Consider the following 15302-nt stretch of genomic DNA (forward strand, 5'->3'; position numbering starts at 1 on the left):
GCGGGCACTCTGGGACCTGCCCTGGGCAGGCAGGGTTGGCTTCTCACTGGAAATGCCCTGGGGCTTGGGGTTTATAAATAAGCTGGGAACTAAAGGATGAATGGAAACTATCAGACAGAAAGGGCTGGGGGCGGGCGGGACTGGAGTGTATGAGGTCTAGATAGGAGACAGAACAAGGTGATGAGGTGCTGAATGAGTCCAGCAGGCGGGAGAGGGCTGGTGTGCGATGGGGTGGGGGAGGGGAGGCATTAAGGAATCACTCTGGAAAGATCCATCAAGACCACTCACTAGAAAAGGATTTGGAAAGTAATATCATTATCATAAGACTTTTGAGTAAAGGAGAGGGAAATTATACGTGTGGTTTAGGAAGACGATGCTGATTAGGGCACAGTGAGTGGGTGGGCAGGAGGACCACACTGAAGGTAAGGTGGTCAGTTCAGGGGCCAGTGCATGAACCCAGATTAGAGAAGATGGGGCACAACTAGGAAATGGCACTGAGGCCTGGGAGAAGTGGAACTTTAAAGGGTCTTAGGAAGAGACTTCACTCATTACTTAGTCACTAAACAAATGTCTATTAATTACCTACTTTGTGCAAGGCAGTGTTCTAGAAGTTGAAGGAACAGCAGTGAGTCAACCAAAGAAAGCTTTTGCTCATGTAGCCCTCCATTCCACTGGGAGGAGACAGACACAGCAAAGGAACAAGGAATTTATTGCATGGTGATAAGTGCAATGAAAAAGAAGAAAACCTGGGGAGTGGAGAGGGTGAGAGGGATGGAGAGAGGCTGGTTCAGGCCAGAGGATCAGAGAAAATCTCTCTCAGATCAGGTGACATTTTAGCAGAGGACTGAAGGAGCTAAATGAAGGATCCATGCAGAACGAGATCAAGAGGTGATGCAAAGGCCCTGAGGTAGGGCAGGTGTGGCATTTGTGGAGAAAGTTAAGAAGCCCAGAGTGGCCCAGGAGGAGAGTGTAAGAGGAAAGGGGAGAAGATGACATCATAAACTTGGCTGGACTGAGGCAGGACAGGGGGCAGAGGCTGTAGGGTCATCTTGCCAAGTGAGAAGGCTTTTAGACGTCATTTCTAAGTGAGCCTAGAAGCCACTGAAAATGTTTACGCAGAGAGGGGCACTAAAATGGTTTAAGTGTTAGAAGGATTATTCTGGCTGCTGGAAAATAGATTGAAACAAGGTGATGCTACTGCAATAATCCAGGCAAGAGATGATGATGGTTTAGAGGAGAGTGGCCACAGAAGTGGTGAGAGGTGGTCCGATCACGAAAGCCAGTCAGAGGTAGAGCCCTCAGAATGTGCTCAGGGATCAGGTGGGGGGGTGGGGAGAGGGGAGAAAAGAAAGAGAGGAGTCAAGAAAGATGCCAAGATGTTGGCCATGAACAGCTGGTAGGATGGAGTAATTCACTGGGTTGGAAAGACTGGGGGAGGCTGTCTTTCCAGGGAAAGCCAAGAGTGTGGGATGGGGAGGTTGTATCTGAAGCCACAGGACACACTGTAGGAAGTCTGAAGTCCAGAGCGGAGGTCTTGGCTGGGAATAAAAATCAGGGTCCACGGAATACCCGTGGCATGGAATATGACTTTCTAGGGGAGGAGGGCAGAAAGGAAAAAGCTCTAAAGTCTTGGGGTATCATGGAGTTCAAAATTTGGAAAGTTGCAGAGTCATCCGCAAAGAAGCCTGAGAAGATGGAATCAGTGAGGTAGAAAGAGAACCAAGGAGAGAGAAGAGGGCTTGATGCCCAGAGAAGGGAGGCGTGATGGAGGATGACACCTGATGCCTCCAGGTGACCACGCTGGGGACTGAGAAACATCCCGTGCACTTGGCAACAAGAAGGCTGTTGATAAAAGTGGGTAGCAGGCTTGGTGGAATCGCTGGGAGAAAGCCTTATGGGCATGTTTTCCAAGAGACAATGGAGGAGAGAAATAGGAGACAAGGAGTCAGGACAACTTCTGAGGAGTCTGGGTCAGAAAGCAACCAATGAAATGAAGGGGATGTGGTTTCGTTTTCTTTTCTTATCACTTTGGAAAATATTACAGCATATATTTTCCTATGCAAATGATCCTGTGCTGTGGATGATGGAGAGGGAGCTGGAGAATGATCTCGAGAAGGTCAGAGGGAGTGGGTCTCCTGGGCGGGCTGGGACCTTGTTGCCAATGTGCTGCTTTACAAAACAGCATTTCTCCGTTTTGATTTCTTAGAAATTGTCTGCGTACTGAAAATCCTCAGAAAAAACCCTGATAGCATATTCTGTCTATGCCTGCATGCACTAAACGACTTCTCTGATCTCATAAATGATCTTATAACATCTTCTCTGATCTTATAAATGCAAATCTACATTTTCCCTGGAAAACATTTTACAGTGTAGTGTACAACAGTTATGACGTCACAAGCACACGTGAGCTACAGGTTGTCTTGCTGTGGCTCTGGTGCCCTTGGCAGCAGTCTGGGCCTCTGACAGAGTGCGCCTTTTTCCTACGAAAATTACCAGTCATTTTTTTTCTCATTGACTCTTCTGAGCACAGTGACTCAGAGAACTCTTGGTTTTTACCACCAGCAGCAATACTATCTAAAATGTGATGAACGGAAGACCTCAGCCGCAGCATTAATTCAGTTGAATTGAAATGTTTGGGTTTTTTTTTTTTCAGTCTCAATTTAATTAAAACTTGAGGGTAGGAAGAGTGAGAATTTACAGATGTCAGGTCCCGGCATGAATTCTCATTAGACGTTCACCTTAGTCAGAAGAGAGCAGGTCTAGGAAGTCACCTCACATGGAACAAGACATTGACACAGAGGAGTGAGACTGTAAAAGTATAAGACAATATCTTACGGCAGGTACCAGAATTCACTACCTGCCTTCCTCTTCCTTACAATATGAAAACTACTGGGTTACATTTTTTTAATGTGCTGTCTAATCCAATATATCCCTTCCATATCTTTTCTTATATTCATGTAAGGAAATGATTAAAAAAAAAGAAAGGAATGATAACTACATGATCCGTTTCTACCTTTACGCTCAGGCCGCCACGCTGATGCTCTTGCCGCCATGTCGCCATTGCTTTGGAAAACCAGAAAAAGCCTAAGTCATCGTCCGGGGGGAGGACAGGGCGGCTACATGCTCACTGGGAGCGTGAAGATTCACAAGTGTCTAAAGCGCTCATCTGCCACTAAACACACTGGGTCAGACCGACATCCCCTCCCTTCCCGTCCACCTCCTAAGCCCTCTGCATGGCGCTCACGGGCTCCGAAGACCAACGCCAACCGCCCCAACCCCAATCCTGCCCAACTGCCTGCACTTCCGAAACTTTACACTCTCCAGGGACTTCAGGTCTTGGACCAAATTTACTTTTAGCTTCTTTTCCTGACTCAGAAGAACCAAGATATACCGCTTCCTTTCCCCTGCTCCTCCCTCTCCACTCTGACCCCAGTGTCCCACTGAGCAAGGACCCTCCCCTACAGACCTTAAACCCCGACGGCCTCTGTCTGCTGCAGTGTCTCTCCTGCCTGGCTGCAGAGACCAGGCTCCATTTCTCTCAGTATCCTCAATACTTGGTCCACTGTTGGACACACTTGAAAGAAAAAGCCCTTAATTTTGAATGAATGAATGAAATATGTTGAACACTGATATTCTCAGGTCACCATTTTAAAATCTCTTTGTAGGGCTTCCCTGGTGGTGCAGTGGTTAAGAATCTGCCTGCCAATGCAGGGGACACGGGTTCGATCCCTGGTCTGGGAGGATCCCACATGCCGCGGAGCAACTGAGCCCGTGTGCCACAACTATTGAGCCCGTGCTCTGCAACGGGAGGGGCCACCGCAATGAGAAGCCCGCACACCCCAACAAAGACCCCATGCAGCCAATAAATAAATAAAACAAAATAAATTTTTTAGAAGTCTTCCTTTAAAAAAATAAATAAAATAAAATCTCTTTGTGAAAACTAAGAGAAATAGAATGATATCTGCTGAAGATGAGGAGGCTGGTTTCAACAGTAAGAAAAAGGTCCTGATTTTTCACGCATAATATCACACAATATCATCAGGAAAAACAACTTGCTCTTCAGCTAATTATTCATTCCAAACACTTCTGCTGACCTCCAGAGCAGTCTAGATCTAGGAGCTCTGTTCAGCCTTCTCTCCACTCCCCAGACCCCTGGACCATGGTGCATTCTGTTTAAGCAGCACTAAGGTGATGGACATCTTCTGCTAATAGCTCACTCCAAAAACAGTCCAGCCCCAGAGAGAAAGATGTTCTGTGAAGCCACCCATCATGCTGTCCGCTCACCCCCCTCTTAGCAACCCTCCACAAAAGTTCCTGCTAACCCTGATAACCCCTCCCTATAAAAGAAATGTCTTTTTCTATTTGGTTTTGAGATGCTCAAAGGTCCTGAGGTTGGAGTGTTCCACCTATTTCAATAGCATCTCTTAATCCCCTTTCAAATCATAATAGCAGCTGATGTTTACTTTGCGGGTAGTAATACACGACAGATGTAAGTTCTCTACATGTATTATTTAACTAATCCTCACAACCACTTATGAGAGATGTGCACCTCTGCCTCTTAACCTTATTTGCAGAAGAGAAAGTTGAGAATGGAATGCGGCCTGTCCCTGGCCCGGGACACACAGCTCCTAAGCTTTAGGTTGAGATCCAACCCATCCCCCCAAGTGCAGAGTTAAAACTCTCGGTGCTAACTTCCAGCGATGCTCCTGCCATGATGCTCTCCTGTAAGAAACCTGCTTTTCTCTGCCTCTGTTCCTGCAGTCAAGCTGTTTTTTACAGCCAAAAAGTCCTCTTCTCTCCTCTTACCAAACTCTAAAAATTTCCTAAAGAGCAGAGTTTCAGATTCATCTATTCCTCACCTCACCCCAACAAATGTCCCCTGCAGTTCCTTTTAAATGGATAGACTTCTAGTTTGGTTTTTAAAGAACGGTACATCTTTCCACCTAGATTATAAGTGCTTATGAAGCACATTTTTTCTCTACCTTTGTTCAATTACTCTCAGTACCCAGTAAAGCTGTGACCAGCAGGCAGTTAAAATAATTAATACTTCTCAGGAATATGAACTCAGTATTGGTAAAACATTACAGCACTCATTAAATTCATACAGAACCCCACAGAATTTAAAGGCACTTAATTTCCAGCTATTTATGATTTCATAACCAGTTTTGAAATGGGCACCTTTAATTACCCAGCAGCTGTTACCTTCATTGAAATCTTCATAGTCCAGTGAACATAGTTCTGTGAAACTCACAACTGCCTGGGGTTGCTGGATTCAGCAGGTACATAAGCGATACACATTCAGCCTTCCAGATCTCTGATGCAGACATATACCTGGACCTGAAAAGCTCACCCTTTTCTCTAAAATCTAAGAGTGGTCCTTTTGTTCCTGCGTCTGCCCCAGAAAACATCTTATTTCCCACATCTCCTCTCTCTTCTGTCAAGTGAGAGGGACAGATTCATTCCCAGCTTAGCTTAGAGAGTGTCTGTCCCCATATCACTGAGAAGTTAACAAGACAGGCATGTTTCTGATACATGTGCCATTTCCCCTACTCTGCCCAAGCCTGGTACTACTCTAGAACATGGAAGATGCAGGCAACAGTATATTGTTATGTCTTTCCACTGGAAATATTCTTTCCCCCTATTTCTTCCTTAAAGACAAGAGGATGCTTCACATTTGCTTTACAACCTCAAGTGTCTAATACCCAAGTCATTCCTATTGGTTGAATCCAACTCTTTACGGGAAGATCTACCTACATTCCAAATCAAGTATATACTCCTAATTTTGAGTTCTAGACATATTTATCCTCGTAGAGTACTCAACCACATCACACCCAATTATGTTCAGAATGAAGGCATGTAAGGAACAAGGGTTGGGTACCTACTTACTGGATTTGATCACTATTCTAAAGGTGGCAGAGTCTTGGTACCAATTATATAGGTATCAGCTTAAATTTACTGACGGACTGTCATATTTTCTACCTGCCTGTTTGTGCAGCTGTTACATGGAGGTGAGAAGAGCGAGTAAGGCTGCATTTGGTAGAAATCCACAGCTTCCACTGGGGAAACAGTGCCAGAGCACATGGGTCACCTTCATAAAGACAGCATCATTAGATGGTAGCGGTGAAAAATTATAATTGGCTCCTTCTTCATTTATAGTCTAGATACTAATAAATAAATATAAATGTTATGTAAATTTTAAAAATTTAAATGTTATAAAGGGACTTCCCTGGTGGCCCAGCGGTTAAGAATTCACCTTCCAATGCAGGGGGCATGGGTTACATCCCCGGTCAGAAAACTAAGATCCCACATGCCACGGGGCAACTAAGCTTGTGAACCGCAACTAGAGAGCTCGCACAGCACAGCTACTGAGCCCACATGCTCTGGAGCCTGTGCACGACAGCTAGAGAGAAGCCCATGCACCACAACAAGAGAAGCCCATGCACCACATCTAGAGAAGCCCAAGCAATGCAACAAAGATCCCGCGTGCCACAACTAAGACCCGACACAGCCAAATAAAAAAATAAATATTAAAAAAAAAGTTAAATAAATTTATGTGGTGGCCAACTACTTCAGAATTTTAACTTCTGTGCCAATCTAGTAAATGCAGGGAGAGGGCTGAGGTAAGTTCTTATGAGCTTTAAGTTAACTGCAGTCTCATTTCATTTTTCATATATAAAACGTTTAAGGAATATAAGAAATTCATTCTTTGATCCAAGGCTTCACACTTGGTCCTAATGATTTACTTACGAAATCCTAAGTGGAGCCTCTTAGGAGATCATCCAATATATGGTAGGAATTCATTGCATTCTAGGCATATTCTTAGAGGGCTCTGGATAATATACAGACATCTGATACTTGCCATAAATTATTCAGGTTTATTTCCATAAACCTTCAGCACTTTACAAATGTGCACCTAAGTCAGTGTGACCTCCAGATTTCTGGCCAGAAGACCAGGGGAATGATGGTGCCGTTAACTGAAACAGAAAATAGAAGAGGAAGCTTTCCTTTGGGAAGTACATGGAGATGGATACTCAGTTTTGAACATAACACGTTAGAAATGTAAGGCCATCAGAATGGTGGCGTCTGGAGCTGAGGAGAATAGTCTAGATGTGGTCTGGGAATCACTAGCCTGGCTGAAGGTAGATGCAGTGGGAAAGGCGAGACCTTCCAGGGAAGATGGGTAGGAAGAGAAGAGCTAAGGTCGGAGCTCTGACCATGGACCTTAGCCCATAGCCCTCCAAGACACTGAGAACCAGGGCTTGGAGAGACAAGAGAAGGAAACAGTCGCACGTGCTATAACTTGACAGTTTCCTTTTTTCCCAAGTGAGGACTCGGAATTTTAAGGAAAAATGGAGATATAAATGAAGTTTGACATTACAGGTCTATAAGTGTGCATACAAGTGCTCTGCGTATCTGGAATAGAACAGGCCCTCGGTAGATACTTGATTTCTAAATTAATAAATTGTTTTAAATTGTAAAAAAAAAAAAAAAAAAGGGAGGGGAGCTGATCAGAGAAAGAGGAGGGAAAATATCACGGCATAAAGAATATCCGTCCATACCTTTGGCCCTTTCCTTAACAGTGGACAGAAAGCTCCACTAGACAAGAGAAAGAATTCCAAATGAAAATCAACTTGTGAAGTGGATTGTTTAGCTCATTTTACTATCAGAAATAAGCTTGAGTGGTGATATATTAAATGGTCTTATCACAAAAGAAAAAATTAATTAAAGGATGTGGGAGGAAACTTTTAGAGATGATAAATGTTTTTTATGGCCTTGATTCTGGTGATTGTTTCTCAGATGCAGACTTATCTCCAAAGTCATCAAGTTGTATATATTAACTATGCCCAGTTTTTTGTATATCAATTGTACCTCAATAAAGTGGTTTTAAAAAGAGAAATCAACATGAGAGACAGTGTAGTATTATGAACAAAAACATGGCTTTGAAACTCAGGTAAACCCGAGATGGTAATTAGCTCTCCTAAGGCTGAACAGCCTTACCAACATAGTGGAGAGAATATCCTACCTACTGAATAAGGTTGTTGGAAGAATTAAGGGACTAAAATCATAGAACCCACAGACAGTGCTAAAAACATCTGTAGAATACTAAATAGTGACAGCATAATGAAGTCACTTCATTGCCATTTATATTACTTTTAGTAAAAACATATTGTGGACTAATTAGTAAAAACTGATATTTGGGAGCAGAAATTTTAACAGAGGAATTGCATTTCCATTTAAATATTCTCTGCATATAAAGAAAACACCCCCCTCCAATGTGCTATAACTCAGAGAGTTAAATTGAAACCCCTAAAACAATTTAGAACAAATTTTCCTTTCTAGATGGAAAAGAATTATTGAACACATTTTAGATTGATGGAGTACATTAAAATGACAGATTACACACTAAGAAATCACCAACTCCCAGAAGAGAACAATAAAGTGTCAAAGATACTAAATTTACACTTACAAAAATGCAATATTTAGAGAGTTAAACAAAAATTCATGAATTGCTTGTTAATGTGATACTATAAACCTTAGCACAGATAACACGTCGTCCTTTGGAAAAGTATATTTTGATCCTTTATAATCGGTAAACTAATAAAATAACTTGAAAATAAGAGGAAAAATAATTTACACAAATACTCTGCGAAGTTTTTAACAATAATTTAAATGGAAAGAGTTTTTCTTATGGTAATATTTTTAACTTTCTCAGTTGTAGAAATGTATACTTTGGACTATTTGGGTACCTTAAAAATAAATGAAAATATGACTACCAGGACTAAATGAAAACTTTGCCCTGGTTACATTTCCAGAAGTAAAACATGTGCTAGAGAAGTTTTAATGTCTGTAAAGAGATTACTTGCCTTTCTGATGGAATTTAACACCTTCCATTTGCAAGGAATTAATATTTTTCCTCTGATAGAGTGAGGTATATTGGTATTCAGGTGGAATTTTCCAAGGTAGATAAGAGACTCACAAGAGGTGATAGATATAGGTAGACACTTCATGCTTGGGTCAGCTCCAAGTATAAAATGAATATACTACCTGTTATGCACAAGACTTTTGTGTCTCCCAAAATTCATATATTGAAGACCCTCAATGTGATATGAAGATTTGGGGGCTTCTGGGAAGTAAATAGGTTTGGATGAGACCAAGAGGATAGAGTACCCATGATGGGATTAATACCCTTATAAGAAACAAGTCAGGAGCGTCCTCTCTCTCCACCATGTGCGGACACAGTGAGAAGGCAGCCACCCATAAGCCAGGAAAAGAGCCCTCAGCCAGAAAGGAACTGGCCAGCATCTCAGTCTGAGACTTTCCAGCCTCCAGAACTGTGAGAAGGAAATGTCTGTGGTTGAAGCCACCAGATCTAGATTATTTTCTTATGGCAGTCTGAGCTAAGACAGCCTCCGTGGACAAATATTTTTATTTTATAGTGCAATGATGTACTTAAAATGTTAATCATTGATTACAAATTAAAACTCTTGCCGAATTCTAAGCAGTCAACGATTTCTTCATCATTTGATGCTAATGCTGACCTTAGTTACTGAACATCATCTTTGCTTCCATTAGTAACAGAAACTATTTCCTGGGAGACATAAATTTATATAAGTTGTACTTGAGGACATTCTTCTCTAAGAATCTTCAGAAACTGTGTGTGCTGTTTCTGCACTTTAGGGTAGAATAAACATGGTCGTGTACACGAAGGGTTTGTTACAGTTTGTTGTGCATACGGCAGGAGTGCAAAGAATGTTGCGGTGTGTGTGGTTTTCTTTTTTCTGTTTCCTGTTGTGGCCATCACTCTAATAGGTCACTACGCCAAGCAAAATGTGGAACTACAGGATAATTTTAGGGTAGGAAATCAAATAGTTAGGAATAAAAACGAAGAAGTGGAGAGGCCATGCCAACCCACTTCTGAAAACTTGGAGTCATGTGTGAGCTTTCTTTTTTATTTTTCTTGTTTTTTAGATCTAATTTTACCTGTAAGTCCTTTTTTTCTTACTGTATCTCTCTGGTCTATTCGTTGTCCCACTTTTCCATGCTCTCCTCTTTTCGTAAGCTGCAATTTCTCCTCCCCATCCTCACTCTTAGCTGACAGCCACTGCTCCTCCATCAGCAAGTGTATGATGCAGGAAGACCTCCATAAGCCCCCATCACCACATCTTTCCTCCCATGACCCTAGGCTGTGGTTCTCAACCCTCTCTGTGCACCACGGAATCTGAGACACGTTTGAAAACTGCCTTGGCCTCACTCCAGGCAGACTGAGTCAGAATCTCTATGGGTAGGGCCTAGATTTTGAAATTAAAAATATAACCTCCCTGGATGACTGAAGCCTGCAGCCAGGGTTGAGAACTACTGCTATCAATGGTCTTAGCTAAAGCAAAGCCTCTACCTGGGTGTCAGATCTCATCAGCGTCTGCAAACTCAAGGACTTCACTCAGGTCATTTTCTTCCCTTATGCCAAGGCCACCAGTTTTTCCCTCTCAAATTAATTATTTTTTTCAGCATACACACAAGCTGTTATTTCTCCCATCATTAAAAATACTCCCTTGATTTCTCTTCCCTCTGAAACGACCTTACCATTTCTCTCCTCAGGGATAAATCAGGAGTTTGGGATTAACATTTACACACTACAATACATAAAATAGATAATCAACAAGGGCCTACTGTATAGCATAGGGAACTATACTCAGTATTTTGTAATAACCCATAAGGGAAAAGAATCTGAAAAAAATGTGTGTGTGTGTGTGTGTGTGTATAACTGAATCACTGCTGTATACCTGAAACTAACACAACATTATAAATCAACTATAATTTAACTAAAAAAAAAACTCCTTTAAAGAGCTCTGTATATTCTTCATGTCCATTTCTGTTTTCCCACTGTTAGAATTCAGTCCTTTAAGATTTCTGCTTTTTACAATTCACCAAAACTAATCATCTCCATATTTCTAAGCATGATGGTCAAGTCTCAGTCTTCCTCCCACTGGGCTGAGCAGGAGTAATGGAAATACCTGGTCACACTTTCCTCCTTGAAAATTTCTCATCATTTAGCTCCAAGAAAAGCACACTCACCTCATTTTTCTCCTTTCTTCTCCCGGTGGTTCCACCTCATTTCACTCAATTCATATATTATAACTCCTTAGGACTCAGTCCTTGTACATCCTATAATTTTATCTAAACTCATTCCCTAAGTGATATTATATAATCATTGGGCTTTAAATACATCTATATGTTCATGTATCTCGAGTTTATATCTCCAGCCAGCAGGACGACTCCTCTCTTATTCTGACTTCCTAGAGGCACCTCTAACAATTGTTCAGGGCAGAACAAACTTGATATTATCTTTGAACCTCTCACTCCCTGTGGCAGGTAGGATTTGATTCCATAATTTTGCCCTCTGATGCATGTGAATATGCTATATTACCTGGGGAGAGGGCATTAAGATTGCTAATGAGCTGACCTTAAAACAGGGAGATTACCCTGAGCTATACGGGTGAGCCCAGTGCAATCACAACAGCCCCTAAAGGTGGAAGAGGAAGGCAAAAGATCTGGTCAGAGAGATGCGCGCAAGGACAGAAAAGAAGCAGGTGAAATGCAAACCATGAGAGGCAGGCCCCATCTACCCCTGCTGACTTTGACGACGGAGGATGATGCTAAGATTCAAGATGCAGGTGGCCTCCAGAAACTGAAAACGTCAAGGAAACAGAGCATCCCCTGGAAACTCCACACAGGGAGCAGCCCTATGAAGCCCTGATGTCAGCCCAGTGTGACCCACACCAGACTTCTGTTCTACGGAACTATATGCTAACACGTCTATGTTATTTTCAGCTGCTAAATTTATAGCATTTGTCATGGCAGCAACAGAGGATTATTATACTCCCAATCACCAGTTCATCCGCATTTCCTGTCAGCTCTGTTCTAAAAATACACCCCCAAATTGACTATGTCTCACCACATCCTCGTTCCATTTTGGTCCAAGCCGCCATCATCTCTTGCTGAGTTTATCCATAGAGGCTCCCAACCAGTTTCCCTGCTTTTACCCTCAAAATCCTTCAGTCTGTTCCGAACGTGGCAGCCAGGGTGACTCTGCTAACTCATTCGTGACACCGGGTGTCTCTTCAGCTCACACCCTCCAATGGCTTCAGCAGGCACCGGACACAGCAGCCAGAGTCCTTTCTCTGACCCGCCCCGCCCCCATGTGGTCTGGCTCCTCTCCTTCTGCGCTCCCCGTTTATTCGTCTGCCCCCACCACACTGGTTCTCCATCAGGGCTTTGTACTCACCTGAAATGCTCCTTCCCTGACACACCTTCAGGAGGTAACCGGGGATTCCTCCGCATGAATCACTATCTACCAAACTACATATTTAACTTTATCTTATTATTTGTGGCCACCCACACAAGACAGTTGAGCATCACGTAGGTAGCGATTTTGTCTGTTCCATTCACAGCTGTCAGGCCCATAATAAAGACTCATTAGATATCTGAGGAATGAGGGCACTTTTTCCCATGGAATATGACTGTTGGGTCTGTTCTTTTGCTCCACATCTCACTGCTACTATCCCAACCCAGCTCACTCTACTAACGTTGGAATTTCATCAATGGATTCTCAGTTGGTGTCTTTGCTTCCAGTTCCTATTCTCACCCTTCGATGCATCCCTACGGATATTCATCCCTGATGAACCTTCACAAAAAACCATTTGAAGCATACGAGTTTTCCTTTTAGGACTATATGATCATTCTCACTGCATTTTGCTTTAAGACCAGACCTGAAGCATCCACACTAAACCTATCTACTTAAAACCACCTTAGCAGCTAGTATCTTCACTTTCCACTCCTTTCAGACAGACATTCACGTGTGGGACTCCCATTTCTGTGCAACTGTTCGCCTGCACTGCTGCCCAAGGGTAGGATTTTCTTCTTTCCTTCCTTCAAATATCTAAGCTATACGCAACCATCAGGATCAGTCTCTCAAAAATCACAGTCACCAAAAAACTTTGCCCAACTACTCCACTTGCGTCAGTCTTCAATTTTACTCATTAATTGCTTTCTACTTTATTGAGGCTTTTTCTCTCTTTGTACTTAGATTGGAGTCTTCCTGAAGACGCAAGCGACAGCACAGTTCCATGCCTACAGCAACGCCTTAAAAAGTATTAACTCAGATTTTATGACTTCAATGTTTTTGCAAAATATTATAATACACAACATGATATAATACATAATAGTCTCCTCTTGTTCTCTGGACTTACATTTTACTATCCTTAATTTATTTTTAACAATAACTTAGATGTTATTTTTTCCTATAGTTATTTTACACAGAACGTTTTATAACCTTGCAAATGTTTTCTTGTTGTTTCTTTACTTTTAAATCAACAAAGGGTTTAAATCCACCTGCATTCTGATTTAGGATTTCTCCGACAACCACTGCCAAGTAAACTTGGCAAAATTGCTCTCTCTTTCCCTCCACACCACGGGAAGGGGCTGGGAGGGGCAGGTGGGTGCAGTGAAACTGACAGGCAGTCCCCTGCCCCTTGATGGGCTTATTGCTTCACAGAGGAAATGACCACTCAACAAAGAGCTTTACGTGAGAAGAGAATAATAAAATGGGAGGTAAAAGTGGTCTGGGACAGCCTTCTAGAGAATATGGTACCTTGGCCGCATCTCAGTTACTTCACTGTAAAACGAGAGACTGGACTACGTGATCTCTTAGGTCTTTTCCAGCCAGGAGATTCACGGCTACTCATTCCGTTTTAAGAAAAAAAATCTCAGGGCTTCTCAGAGTCTTCTAGTTTGACTAGCAAGCCCACACAAAACCATAAAAGAACTACCTTCACCTTCTTATTATTGCTATTATTGTATAGAATGGGCTGTCAGTTTTCTCAGATCCACAATTCCTGTTGAAAGCTTTGGGACCAATGTTCCTAAATTTATTATTTTTCCAGATTGGACAGGACAACTTTGCTGCTGAATGAGTTACCAAAAAAAACCTTGTTTTATAGAGATTTTGATTTTGAAATGCAGTTAATGGGTCATGGGTCTGTACTCTGCATGCCTGCTTTAGATTAATTCAATCAGTAATTTTAGAGTTGATCAAGATAAGTTAATTTATATTTGATTCTTCGAAGCCATCTACATTTATACCTACAGCTGGAAAGTTTCTCTTGCATCAGAACTTTGGAAAGTAGATTGTAAAAACAAACAAAGAATTCCTATAAAAGAATACATGAAAAGTGAGAAACTTTACAGTCTTGTAAAGGCAACTGAAGTCTGGATGGACTATTATTAACAAAATGCGATCCTAAAAGCCAATGCATTTTAAGGGATAAGCCGACTAATTCTTCTCTCCTGAGAATTTTGGGAGGAACTGACTTCACTACTCTATCTATCCTGGTATGAGATGCTAATAAATTTCGCCAACACAATCCAATCATCAAAGGAAACAATTTCATTGGGGAGAAAATTTCATTAACAACCTGAATGAACAATTTGCAAGGAAACCACTTGCTTTTCAGGTAGGTAATTCTTAAAAAATATATACAACAATTTAATGAACATTTTGCCTATTTTTCATCTTTAGGAGGAGACCTGCGACTTTTAACTATGTCCACTGAAAAGATAATTTTTTTCCTTGAATATTTTAGACAGTGAAAAGAAAACCTCTCCTATTTAAAAGAAATTATATCTCCCACGTCCCCACCAAAAAACAACAAACCAAAAATATGAAACGTCACATCAGAAAATGGTTTCCCCGTCGCGGTTACCTTCTTTGTCATCATGGTGGATAACTGCATCCTGCAGCATGTCGGCAAGGTTGAAGTGAACTTTCTGGTTCTTCCCATGCTTCAGCTTTCTCAGGAGTCCCTCCTGCTTCTGAAAAGCCTTCTCCCTTTCATAGTAGGCTTTGACTTGCTCACAGCGCATGCGTTTCACCAGCCGCTGCCTTTGGCCCAGGGGGAGGGACTCCAGCAAGCACTGGTCAATTTCCATTTCATGGGATCGAAAAACGTTGCATAGCTGAAAGCAACCTGAAAGAAACACGATGGAAAAGTCACCAGACATATGGCTACAGCCAAGACAGCAGCCCTGCAAGCACCACCCATCACTCAAGCTGGAAACCCATCCAGTCCCCTCTGTGCTCGGCGACGAATACAAACCCTTTGTAGAGACTGCGGGAAAAGCAAGGAGAGGTGATGTCTTACGCAAGACTGCATGGTAGTAAAACGGATGACAAGTAGATACAGATGTGTAGTTCTGCTCGACCTAATTGTTAACAAGCTATCTTTTCCTGTTTCTTTAAATCTATA

General features: G+C 42.1%; 1 protein-coding gene across 1 annotated transcript in view; it reads right to left on the minus strand.

The window, feature by feature from the left end:
- Positions 1 to 15000, minus strand: part of MYO16 (myosin XVI) — a 419267-nt gene extending 404267 nt beyond the window's left edge. The window contains exon 1 of the mRNA XM_057707440.1: positions 14760 to 15000. Coding sequence (XP_057563423.1) covers positions 14760 to 14985 — 226 coding nt within the window. The 5' untranslated portion in view covers positions 14986 to 15000. The remainder of the gene's footprint in view (positions 1 to 14759) is intronic.
- Positions 15001 to 15302: the final 302 nt, after the last annotated feature.

Source organism: Hippopotamus amphibius, chromosome 14 (genome assembly GCF_030028045.1).
Source record: "Hippopotamus amphibius kiboko isolate mHipAmp2 chromosome 14, mHipAmp2.hap2, whole genome shotgun sequence".
NCBI lineage: Eukaryota > Metazoa > Chordata > Mammalia > Artiodactyla > Hippopotamidae > Hippopotamus > Hippopotamus amphibius.